General features: G+C 41.9%; 1 protein-coding gene across 4 annotated transcripts in view; it reads right to left on the reverse strand.

Moving 5' to 3' along the window:
- Dlgap2 (DLG associated protein 2) overlaps nt 1–12,326 on the reverse strand; it is a 709,635-nt gene that overhangs the window by 449,159 nt on the left and 248,150 nt on the right. The window contains exon 1 of one of the 4 annotated variants that reach the window (XM_039094156.2): nt 371–3,770. The exons of the other annotated variants lie outside the window; for them this stretch is intronic. Coding sequence (XP_038950084.1) covers nt 371–404 — 34 coding nt within the window. The 5' untranslated portion in view covers nt 405–3,770. Of the gene's footprint in view, nt 1–370; nt 3,771–12,326 lie in introns of those variants that run through there. 4 annotated transcript variants of the gene reach the window in all.

A 12,326-nucleotide genomic window follows, 5' to 3' on the forward strand; every position in this document is an offset into this window, starting at 1 on the left:
TAGAGACAGAACTTGTCTTCCTAGGACAATACTGGAGTCCTGGATGGCTGTGCAAGACCATCTCCTCAAGTCCCCCCAGAGAACGGAGGATGCTCCCTGGATTGCGGTGCTTGTCTCCCGGCTGTCACTGCCATCTATCAAGACATGAGTATTTCACTTACGAAAGCAGTGCAACCTAGGTCTATGAAACAGGGCAATGAAAGAAAAAAAAAACCATAAAAAAACATGCTGCAAAGTACAGAGAGGTAAGCAGCTGTTGGGTTAGCTGGTCGAGTGCTAATCAGTTAAGTCTCGTTTCCCAGAGGCCACAGAACTAGTAAAGTCTACATCCAAGACACAGAAAGTGAGAAATGAGTCACCTTAGACTTACCGAAGCGAGACTCCTGCTGCACGCTTTGCAGCATCCGAATGGGAAGTGCAGGCAGCTCCTCAGCAGATGGGAGGCTGTGCAAGCAGGGGCACTTCAACCTCGCTGCAAAGGAAGGAGGCGGCCAGGGTGACCAAGTAAGTGGTCACGGCTCCAGTCAGCCTCGGCTTGGACTAGGCAGCCAAGGTACTCTGCAAAACAGGCACACTGCAGCACGGTGGCAGGCATAGGATCCCTATGCATGTCCCATATATTCAAGCGTAATAGAAAACACGGATCTGGAGTGGATTCCATGTGGATATGGGGGCTGCCTGGCACTGAGCGTAAAACGCAAGCTCTCTGCTGGTAACAAAATTAGCCATGGAGATGGACGCCTTGATTAGAGCGCAGTGCTGTCCCCCAGGACAGCAATTACGGAGAGCAGGTGCTCTGTCTCCTGCTCTTTCAGATAAATGCCTGTAATCTCATTTCACAAACGATCCCTATTTAGACAGGAGCCACCTATTGTGATGATATCATTTGCTCTAGTAGCCATAAATGGGCAACTTCCTACAGAGCGTCACAGAGCTGACGACACAGGTCTTCATAAAGTGAGTGGGCAGGGTGTTCAGAGAGACCCATCCACATGAGCAGCTCATGATGAAGATTCTGAGCTCCCTGGCATCTGAGAAGTTGCAGGGGAAGAGGAAAGCCTTCCACTCTGACCTTTTGGTACACCAGACTGGGATTAAAACCAACTGTAAGCGAGAGGAGAAACATGAGGGCAGATCAGAGACCCCTGGCATCTGCACATCCTTACACCTACTTCAACTGCAATAACCTTTTTTATTCCCAATGAAGGTCTGGACCTCTGATGGCTGCTGTTTTTGAAGTACAGAAACTCTACCCTGGGAGGCAAACATTACCCAAGAGTCAGGTGTGATTTGGTAAAGATGGTAAGAAGCTTAGGTGCCTGATGGTTGACCAGATGACTATTCCTAAAACCTCACTCACAGCAAAGTAACTTCTTCTAAAAGCACATGCAGAATAACCAAAGGGCTTGGATGGATTAGAGTTTTGGATTTCTCCACTGACATATCTACGGAGACAGTGACTGGTGAGGACCAAATATAAGAATAACCATTGAGCTTGGCCACTGCACAAATACTGCAGGAGACATTTAGGAAGAGTGTCCTAGTAAAACCTCCCTGGACTTCCCTGAATTAGTCCAGTGGCCCAAACAGCTCATTTGGAAAAGGAAGGGGTTCACCTAGACAAGTCCCTATTATAAGACTGGCTTAGTGCAGTTTAGACCGAATTAGACTAGCATACTCCTCAAAAGTACATGGTTGCTCAATGATCTAAGCTGCAAAGTTTCTAGTGTACTGCTACTGGTCTGAATTAATTTGCTTTTGGACCCCAATGAGAAGCTGTGTTAAGATTACTCAGTGTAGAGAAGTACGCACAGCTCACAAAAACTTGCTTTAATATTCATGTAAAACAAAACAAACAAACAAACAAAAAACCAAAACAGTAAACCTGGGCTGGAGAGATAACTCAGTGGTTAAGAGCACTGACTGTTCTTTGTCCTGATTTCAATTCCCAGCAACCACAGGGTGGCTTACAACCATCTGTAATGGGATCTAATGCCCTCTTCTGGTGTGTCTGAAGACAGCTACAATGTACTTATATGCATAAAATAAATAATTAAATCTAAAAAAAAAAAAAAGAACAGTAAATCAATACAGACCTTCTTCAGTCTGCCTCATCAACACACCAGGTTACTGGAATAACTAACAATACTTATGCTTCTTCTCAATGGACACTGAAGACCTCTTTCAGGAAAATAGGCTGCTGCCTGCTATAGGATGTGCTGATGTTCCCCAGCAAGGAGGTTGCCTACACCACTGAAATAGGTTGAATGCCTTCTTCTATGCCCACCCTGCAAGGCTATGTCCACTTAAATCCACAGAATACCATATTATTTGGAAATAGGTCTTTGTTAGACATAATTATGGACCTTGAGATGAGATCACTCACTAATTAGGGAAGGCCAATAACAGACATCCCAGAACACTGACATCAAGTCAAAGACAGACAAACTGACTAGACTGACAGATCTACAGCCAAAGAACACCAGTATCTCCAGTTACCACCACATTCTGTAAAGATGCATGGAATGAACCCTAAGAACCTGCAGAATGAACCATTCCTCCCGCCTATACCTCACGTTCAGAGTCTGGCCTCCAGAACAAGGAGAGAATTAGTACCTGCTGTCTTGGTCACCAGCCTGTGGCTCTACTCCCTGCTGATCAGTCAGCAGTCCACATCAGGCTCTGGAGTATCTTAGGATGATACCACAGAGAACCAATTCAAGCAGGACTCAGACCTGGGAGCTACCCTTTGTTCGGTACAATGCCTTGTCAGTAGTTCCTTGCTATCCAGATGTTTCCTAGTTCATTGAAGACCACAGGACTAGAGTCTCCAGTCATTAAAACAACTGACTCAAAGTCCAAAGAAAGCAATATTTAGTGCTATGCCCCTCCCCATATCATGGTCCTCCATGCCTGCTTACTGATGGAGTGAGTATCTTTCTACCTTAGGGAGTTACCTTTTCTAGGTGTTTTATCATTGCCCAGAATCCAAGGGTAAAAAATCCATTCACCACAGTAGGAAGGACCTCCAGATACTATTGAAATGGAAGGGTAGGGCCTGAGGTAATGATGAAGTAGGAGAAGGAACTGAAGTTATCATGAAATACACCTGAAATAAAGCTGATGTGGAAGAATGGAGTCTGGGTTAAGGATACAACGGAGAGTGGGCCTTGGGATAATGAATAAATAAGAGTAGGGGCATCTGAGGTAATGATGGAATGAGAGGGTACAGCCTGGGGTAAAGTTTACACAGGAAGAGTAAGGTCTGGGATAAGAATGACCCTGGGCGGGGGCACATGGAGTAAGGATGCCACTGTATTGTGGGGTTTCGTGAGAAAACAGGATACAGCACTGCTGGCTTCACATTCAACAGGTTATCTGTCATGTGGTGGGAACACAGGGCAGATTAGATCAGAGCAAACCTAGTAAATGCACCAGAAGGAAGAAGAACATCAACCAGGAGGAAGAGGAACATCTAACCAGGAGGAAAAGGAAGAAGAATGTCCAACCAGGAGGAAGAGGAACATCCAACCAGGAGGAAGAGGAACATCCAACCAGGAGGAGGAGGAACATCCAACCAGGAGGAAGAGGAACAGGCACCCTTGTGCCAAGGGTTCCCCAGGATCATGTGTTTTGCTCATCTGCCTCCTGAGAGCCTAAGGGACATTACTATTGTACCTTATTTTACAGAGAGAGGAACCAAAGCACAGCTGAGCCATCTGGATCAGAAGTGGCTCTAGAACTAATACGCTTCTGTCGAATACACAGTCCTATCTCATACAGAAAACAGACCAGGGTGATCGGCAGCACACCAGGCCTGGTAAACAACTGGGTTATCCTAAAGAGAAGGAGTAGGAAACCATCATAACCAAGGTGGCTTGAGGCACCTGACATATGTAGGACCAGCGAAGCACAACCAGGAAGAGCTGTGGTACTGCTGGGATTAGGTTTCTGTATGACAAAGCAGGTATCTATGTGAACTCACCCGTGGGGACATGGTTGAGAGTTCTGAGACGTCTGTGACTTGTCTCTCTAATAGGAGCTCCGCCCACATCTTAGACAGACTTTCTCTTTCTCACTCAACATCTAGTCCAGCTATAACCACTAAAAACTGAATGAAGATTTGCCAGAACCTTCCATGCTTTCAGATGGCCGTTTCTCACCATCTCTTTTTGAAGCAGACAAGAGTGTTTGTTTCTGTCAGGGAAACTGACGAAGCTCTTAGGAAATCTGCACAGAACCCCACCAGATATGGTCCTTGATTTCTAAAGCAGTAGTCAGATAGATGCTTAAATATCACCTCTCACTTAGATTGACTCAAAACAACTATGTGATGGACAAGCTCCTCAATAACAGTTAGTTAAAAGGCTAACTTGGGTTGATGACTGAAATTGAATGTTACTAACTTTAAGAAGCCAGTATGACCACCCAAGCCCTCTCTGCCCTTTGCTGTCATGACTCCCATTGCTATAATCTCTCTAGATTGTTGAAATTTCATCCAAGGCTGATTGGAAGTCATCGTTCTTGGCTGCACGAAGCTGTCCATGCAGAGATTTCACCACTCAGAGTGAGTTCTGGAGCTGGATGAAGCCTACTACCCTAATGCAGACACTCTGACATGGGGCAGGGTAGGGTTTGTCAAGAATGCAGCCATTTCTTACAGCTCAGCCTCAGCCTAGGTGGCAACACCTATGTTAACTTCTTATTCCCAGGAGGAAAGACAAAATACAAAAACAACACCCATTGCTGGTAAATTAGGTCAAGAGCCAGCCACCCCTCTGTGTAAGGCAATCGCATTGTGAAGCTGAGCAAGGGTACAAAACATCTAGCCTTAGAGCCACTGAGTTCTCTGAAGCTGGCTGTCAATAGAGCTGTGTTCATAATCACAGGCTCATGCAGAACCACAAGGAAAGGAAAGCATGTGCTCATGTTTTATGCAGCCACTGGTGTCTGGTTCCTAATCCAGAATGAAGGATTTACAAGCTGATAAACAAGAGAGTCGGAATGTCAACACCTTTCTGATTGCAGTAGCCTTAAGCATCAATAGCCCAACAAGTACTTTGTTTTGCTACATTAAATTAAAGATTAGCTGCCTTTTGTTTTTCTGGTAACACATTTTGCCCTCTCCTGTTGGTATCAATGAACATATTCACAATTTTCAAAGATGAAAGGCCACAAGCTGCTTGCAAATAAATTTCACTTGGAGCAAATCGCCCCAGAGGATCTGGTTTGCCTGATCCCTGTTTACATCTCCAGAAAGCCAGTCACTGATACTCAGAATGAAGATTCCTAATCTTCTTTCAGAAAACAGATAGGAGAAATCAAGAGAGAGCATAACCATCAAGCAAGCAAGCAAGCACACAGTTCTTAGGGTAATGCCATTTAGATGTGTGGGGGGTAATTAAACAATTAAGATTTATCCTCTTGATTATACACAATAAAAATAATAAATAACTATAGGGTGAACTTGGAGATTCTGCAGCATTTAAGTATCTGGTTAGCATACATTTCATATATGCCAACTTTAACTGTCATTTTTAGAGTGAGCATATCTTACTTTGTGTTTTGTGATCATGTATGTTAACAACAGCTAGTTCAATCATTTTAGCTTCATGCATATCAACTGCGAGAGTCCTGGTGTCAAATTTATTCTCAGACTAAGAACTTTCACAGGTTCTAAGCATACAATTTCACAAAGATAGCTTCCCAGCTCTAAGGCCGCTTCCTAGAGTAAAATGGGTATCTTACACAAGCTCTTAGGATTACCAAAGGCCGTGTCTCTTCAACTTCTTCAAAGGTAGTTAGTTTTGACTCCAAGAAAATGGAAGCAGAAGGTTCAGAATAGACTTAGAATTTATTTAGTGAGCTGGTTGTTCAATGCTGTTGAAAATTCAGGGACCTACTCACATTAATTCACTTGCTCTGACATGGGCAGAGTTTTCTTCTTCTGCAAGGGAACTATCAGAGCTCTGTGGGGGGATGGGGGAATGCCACATGGAGCTACTTACTATCTGGCAAGGACAAACTTTGTATTGAGACTTGCCCTGGCCAGAAGGTGCAGACTAAGGCACAGTGGAAGAGAAATTCCTCAGGGACATCAATCCGAGCTCCGCCCACCTCAACCAGGATTTGGCCTACAAGTCACATGATCTGAAAGTCAGTTCTGGTGTTCTGTTGGTTTAGATACAAACCTTCCACCATCCTTCTGTAATCTTATCTAACCAAAAGAGAAGACAAACAACTCCTTGAATTATACAGCCAAACTTTTAAAAGCCCTAAAGTTGAGACCCCCCCCCAAAATTAGTGAATAAACTAAGAAAGTAAAAAGAAATAATACAAAGAACTGGAAATAAAGCCTGGGGAGACACAAAACTCAACCTCCTAGACAGAGAAGACAAGGGTGGGAGACGTGAACAAACACACAGCTAAAATCACAGACACTGTGAGAGGGGTGGTCTTCTACAAAAGCATTCCATATAGAATACTTGAAACACTACTGGATCAAAATAAAACATAACTGGGAAAAACATAGTCGCCTTTTCCATCAGCTAAATTTATAACTGTTTTTGTTCTCTAATGCTATGCAGAGTTATATATGCAGGCAGGTATATGACAGAGATCTATCCGGACTAGGACAGTTGTTCCTGGCAGAGATTAGATGTGGAGGTACCAACAAACTTGGTTCCCCCAGGACATATGCTTCCTGCATTTACATCACCCAGAGCTGCCAAGATGACCACATGGTATCTTTCCAAACGTTCTTTTATACAGACAAACAATTACTGTTTCCTTCATCTTAAGACCAAAACCACCAGGAAGCCATCAAATGTTTCCAAGTTACTGTCCTGAGTTAAGGCGAAAATGTAATCTGTTTGCTAGTTTGACAAGTTGAAGATAAAACTCTTAATGAACCTGACTCCATTGTGTGTTCTAAAATGCATCCTGTGATTAAATAGCACATGCTGTGATCATCTGGTTTCACTAAAATGTCTATTGCAGGGGTTGGGGATTTAGCTCAGCGGTAGAGCGCTTGCCTAGGAAGCGCAAGGCCCTGGGTTCGGTCCCCAGCTCCGAAAAAAAGAACCAAAAAAAAATGTCTATTGCATGGGGTTAATTCTTGGTATAATGCTTTGGGGAAGATTGATACTTGTAAACACTGGAAATGTTCATCACAGCCCAAATAACATTTTCTGTGCATATCCTTAACATGTGTTGCTAGAGGAGCAAACTATATTTAATTTTGTATGTGCAATTATTGTTCAATGAGAAGAAACTATTTTTGTGTGTTACTGGCTAAGAAGGCTGTTATTATTTTGTTCTGGTGCTTTTACTAAAGCGAATAAAAGCATTAATGAAGACATTTGATAATAAAAAGTCTAGGTAAATTATGTTTTCCCTTTGCAATTTGGTTATTTGAAAGTAACTCACTCTCAATATCTAGAAAAGTTTTTTTAAACTTCAGCAATATAATAACAGGACAGCAATATTTCAAATACCAAAAAAATCCAAATAGTCCTAATGATTTTCATTTCTGCTGAGAACAGTGCTTTTTCTTTTCTTTTTTTTTCCCTTAAGATGAGCCATCAACCATTATCCAATCATCTCAGTGCGAAAGAGGGAAAGAGGAATGAAAGATGCTATGTATGTTTTATTTAATTACATATTGATAAAGAAACCCATGGAATATATAAAACCTTGCAGAACTGTAATATATTCTCATAACAATCTAAGACAGCTCATTTAATACAGATTTTAAAACAGTGAAACTTTCTAAAAAAAATCCTGAGTTTGAACACATAGCTCAAACATTTATTCACATATTTGAGTGTGTTAGTATGTTTAATATGTGTCTACTCCAGCCCAGAAAACAAAACGTGTACCAATAAGGCAGTTCTCCAAGAAACAGTGAAGCACATCTTGGACTACATTTTCAGCACTCCAAGTGTGGACAGCTCCAGGCGGTAATTAATGTTAAGTGAACAGGAGAATCAGCAAGAGTCAGGGCAAATTTGCTGATGAACTTAACAACACACAGTTCATTCTATAAAAATGTCTCCAAAAGTAAAATTTCTCAAAAAAAAATTTCCTTCTTTTGAAAAACATAAACCCAATTGCTTTGATCTTTAAAAATGTGGTTGTGATTATAACAGAAATGAAATATTAAAGTTTGGGTTCTTAAGTATTGTAATGATTTTTTTGCTACTTACTATCCTGCTATAGCTATTACTTGCTTTGTTGCTATGGCAACATGCTGCTAGTATCCAGCATTTGAGGCAGCGAGACTATGCTTCTTGACAATTATACCCAGGAACTATATTGTTTCTTAACAGTCACCAAATTTCTAACGGCTATCAAATCTCTGCTTAGTGATTTTTCAAGACAAAACCATCATTCTCGATCCTTTCTATCCATGGGTTACATAAAGATTTTCCATTTCCTGTATTTTAAAATGACTGCCCTCAAAGACTCCAGGCTGCCTGAGACCAGAACAAGGTTTAATAGATCCCCTCTCCCATCCAGATTCTGTCTGGGGAGCATGGCTCTTTCCGCAAGGTTTCCTTCTGAGGTCATGACTCCCTTAGTTTGGGTATGAAGGAAATTCTTTATTGCCTGTTAACCCAAACTTCAGTTCACAGCAATTTTATGGAGAAGGCATTTACATACTAGAAACCCAAGGCACTCAAACACTAACAATTTGTCCTAGTGGATCAGCCACTCTGCAAGGAGACACCATTCCAGATACATCTCAGTATACTGGGTTCCATGGCACCCATTCCCGCAGTGACTCTTCCCTGCCACCCCAAATTAAAAAGCACACAGTATCATTTTAATATAGAAGATCTTCACATTTTCTCGTTTGTAAATATATGTGCATATTATTTAAGTGTAGGCGTGAACATCAGTTACCTTTACAATAATATGAACAGTTAGGAACTAGGTTAATTAGGACCATAGTTAAATTGATCTTGATAGATTCCTACTCGCGTTTAACATGCGTATTGCTTGATTTCTGAATTTCAGGCACTTGGGGAAGGAAAATGAGTCTGACATCACAGCTCTGCGTTCATTATAACTAGTCCCTGCCTCCTAACAGGCTCTGCTATTGTCCAGGGTGTTCTAGGTGCTTTCAGAAGTCTTACAGCCTCTGGAAGAAGTCTTATAGCTCATTTATAAACAAGCCCACTGTAGATAACAAGGCCTCCCTGTGGTTACCTAGGTAAATTATTCAAATCGCCAGGTCAGTCACAAAAGGCGAGGAAATGCCCATGCCATCTTCTTTCATGCATTCATCCTTCAAGTCTAAGTCAGAATGTCCTCTCTGCCTTGATCCTGTGACTGTCAGTCACAATGGACTCTTCCACACAGTGCCTGCAATGTAAAATTTACTCAAGACATCACTATCCCTCCTTTCCCCATTTCCTTACCTAAAATCTCTGGGCAAACATATCCTGTCACAGTGCTGCCTGCCTTGCATTAAAATGACCTACAATGCCATTTCTCTCTCACTGTGTTCTAGGTTGAGGGTTGCAGTTCATTTAACTGTGAATATTGATGGCATCTGATGTGTTCCCTTATGAAAATAAGTCCTTAGCTTTGGAGGAAAGAAAAAAAAACAAACAACTGAGAAAGTAAGTAAAGGGTTGCAGTGTCTTACTGAGAGGGACTTGACCTCAGACACTACCTAGAACTGATAGGACAGCACCACCCTACGGAGGCTTGGGATGGGCAAGATAGACTGCGTTCTCCTTCCCCTGGTTGCTGAAAGGAAGGATGGTCCTGTAACAAATCCAGCAGCAGAAGCATGCTCCTGGAAGGGACTGCTGTGTGATGTACCCACAGAGGACCAGAATCCACAAAGCACTGAGCATGCATCTCCCCACTGCCTCTCTTCACAGGCCACTCACAACAGATACCACTAGGGAACAAGAAAAAAACACAAACTCCCTCCCTCACACCGTACGTTATCTAGTCAAAGTCCTGACAGTGAGCTGACTCAACCCCCAAGTCCCCTCAGAGGATATAAGGCAGCAGTTCTCAACTTGTGGGTCATGGTCCCCAAACAGATACTTACATTATGATTCATAACACTTATGAAGTAGCAAAAAAGATTAATGTTATGGTTGGGGTCACCACGACATGAGGAACTGTATTAAAATGGATAAAATGGAGCAGCGTTGGGAAGGTTGAGAACCATAAGTACCATGTTCACGGAACACTACGTCACCATTAACTTGATGTAGAGCAAGAGCATGAACAATTGCATGCCTACGTTTATGAGTAAAGGTTAAATTTTAAAAGCTGTTTGAAATTATGCATACACTGTTGCTGTAAAATTAAAATAGGGCTTCCTTTTAACCCACACTAGACCCAGCACTAGTGCCCCGTGACATCTGGTAAATATCTTCATCTCAGACAGCAAAGATCTCACCCACTTTGCTCCATCCCATATTATATTGCTGATGGCTTCTCTCTGAGCCTGGCAACAATCTCTCTACCCATCTAGTTCCGAAGGCAAGTTGCCACCATGGCAGGCACACACATCCCAATTCCATGGCGGCCCAGTGTCCTGCCACCACACACTCTCTTGAACTCAGTTAAATCACCACATGAAAGAACACACAACACAATAACCTCTGATCCAATTGATAAGATATAATTGCCCACCTAGACATTCAAAATCCTGTACACATCCATCCCTTAAGAATATTCATAACAACCTATAAATTACACAGAGTGGAATCTTAACATCAGCCTCCATGCTCTCTCAGCTGCTTCTTTCTCTCTTCGGTTCCAGTCTTTTCCTCCTCTCTAAAACTTTTCTCCCGCCCATCCTTCCTTCTCATCCAATGACAGGCCTCGTTCTATCTTCTACCTGCCTTCACCTGCATAGTGACAGCATCCTATGCTTCTTTCTTCTCTAAAACAAATAGTCATATGGATTTGCAATCAAAATTTATGTGTGTGTGTTCACATGTCTATTTGTAGGTCTGAACTCAATGTGCACATGTCTGTGTTCATACATGTAAGAGCATATTCATTTCTGCTTTTACATGTACATGGGCACATGTGCACATTTCTATGTGAACTTTCTTTGTGCATGTGCCTACATTCATGTGGGCTCTATGTCAGTCTTTATGCATACATATATCTATGTTTTGGCCCACATCCATGTGTGTGTTTATGTTCATGCATGTGTCTATGTTTGTGTAGACTATGCCAGTGTCTGTGCATGTATGTGCTTATGTTTATATACATGCCTGCACTCACATGGGTTATGTGTGTTTATGAATGTATGGGCCTGTGTACAGGTCTGTGCATTCATGTGTGTCAATGTTCCTGTATGTGTCTCTTTACGTGCATCTGTGTTTGTGGGTTCTTGCACTCATGTTTACACTATATCTCTGTGTACATATGCCTGCGCTTCTTCTGCTCATGTGTATTTATACATTCACGTACACATATTCTGTATTCATGTGTTTTGCACTCATGTTTATGCACATGCCTCAGTGTACACATATCTCTATTCATGTGTTTGTGTTTATGTGTCTATGTGCACACAAGTCTGTACTCATATATATGCCTGTGGGGGGAGTTGGTACTGAAATTAAATCTAGAAAACTACGTCTTGTGGCTATTTCGTAGAATATATTGAATATATAACAAGAGAACATTTTCTTTTTCTGCATAGCTAATCTTTATAAACTAAAGAACATTTAGACAACCAGAAAAAAACCTACAAATTTGATTTTCGCAAAGGAGGAAAGGAAGACTAAGTTCTCTCTCCAGGAGGAACTATAAAGAGTGTTTACAAACAGACATTCAAACAGTGTTTGCTGACCACACACTCATACTGAGGTACCTCAGTCTAGGAAACCATCTGGAGCGAGCCTTGGAAGAAAATGCCTGGGAGAAGAGTGTCCTGTGCCTTTAAAGACACTAATGGTTTCATTTTTAATACTTCTCACAATTCATTAAAAAATCTACATTGCCTGAGTGATTAAAAAGATGAGAATTATAAAGACCTATGAGATAAAAACAGGAAGAAACCTAGTCTGTCCCCAGTGGGGCACCTCATTAATACTTCTAGAAGGTTACTGGTGACATCTTCAAAACTTTCACCCTCAAACCATTTTTAGGTAAACTTGATGAGAACTCGTCCCACTGTGGCAGCAGTTTCACAGTGCCAAACATCCAACTGTATCAGTCCCTTACCAATGGCTTTTGAATATTCTGTAACTCACCACATTTCTTCATACTCAGTTCCAATTGTGATTCCAACAGGAGAATCATAGCTATTTTCCTACCCTTTAGTCTGCTCTTCTAGT

Source organism: Rattus norvegicus, chromosome 16, assembly GCF_036323735.1.
Source record: "Rattus norvegicus strain BN/NHsdMcwi chromosome 16, GRCr8, whole genome shotgun sequence".
NCBI lineage: Eukaryota > Metazoa > Chordata > Mammalia > Rodentia > Muridae > Rattus > Rattus norvegicus.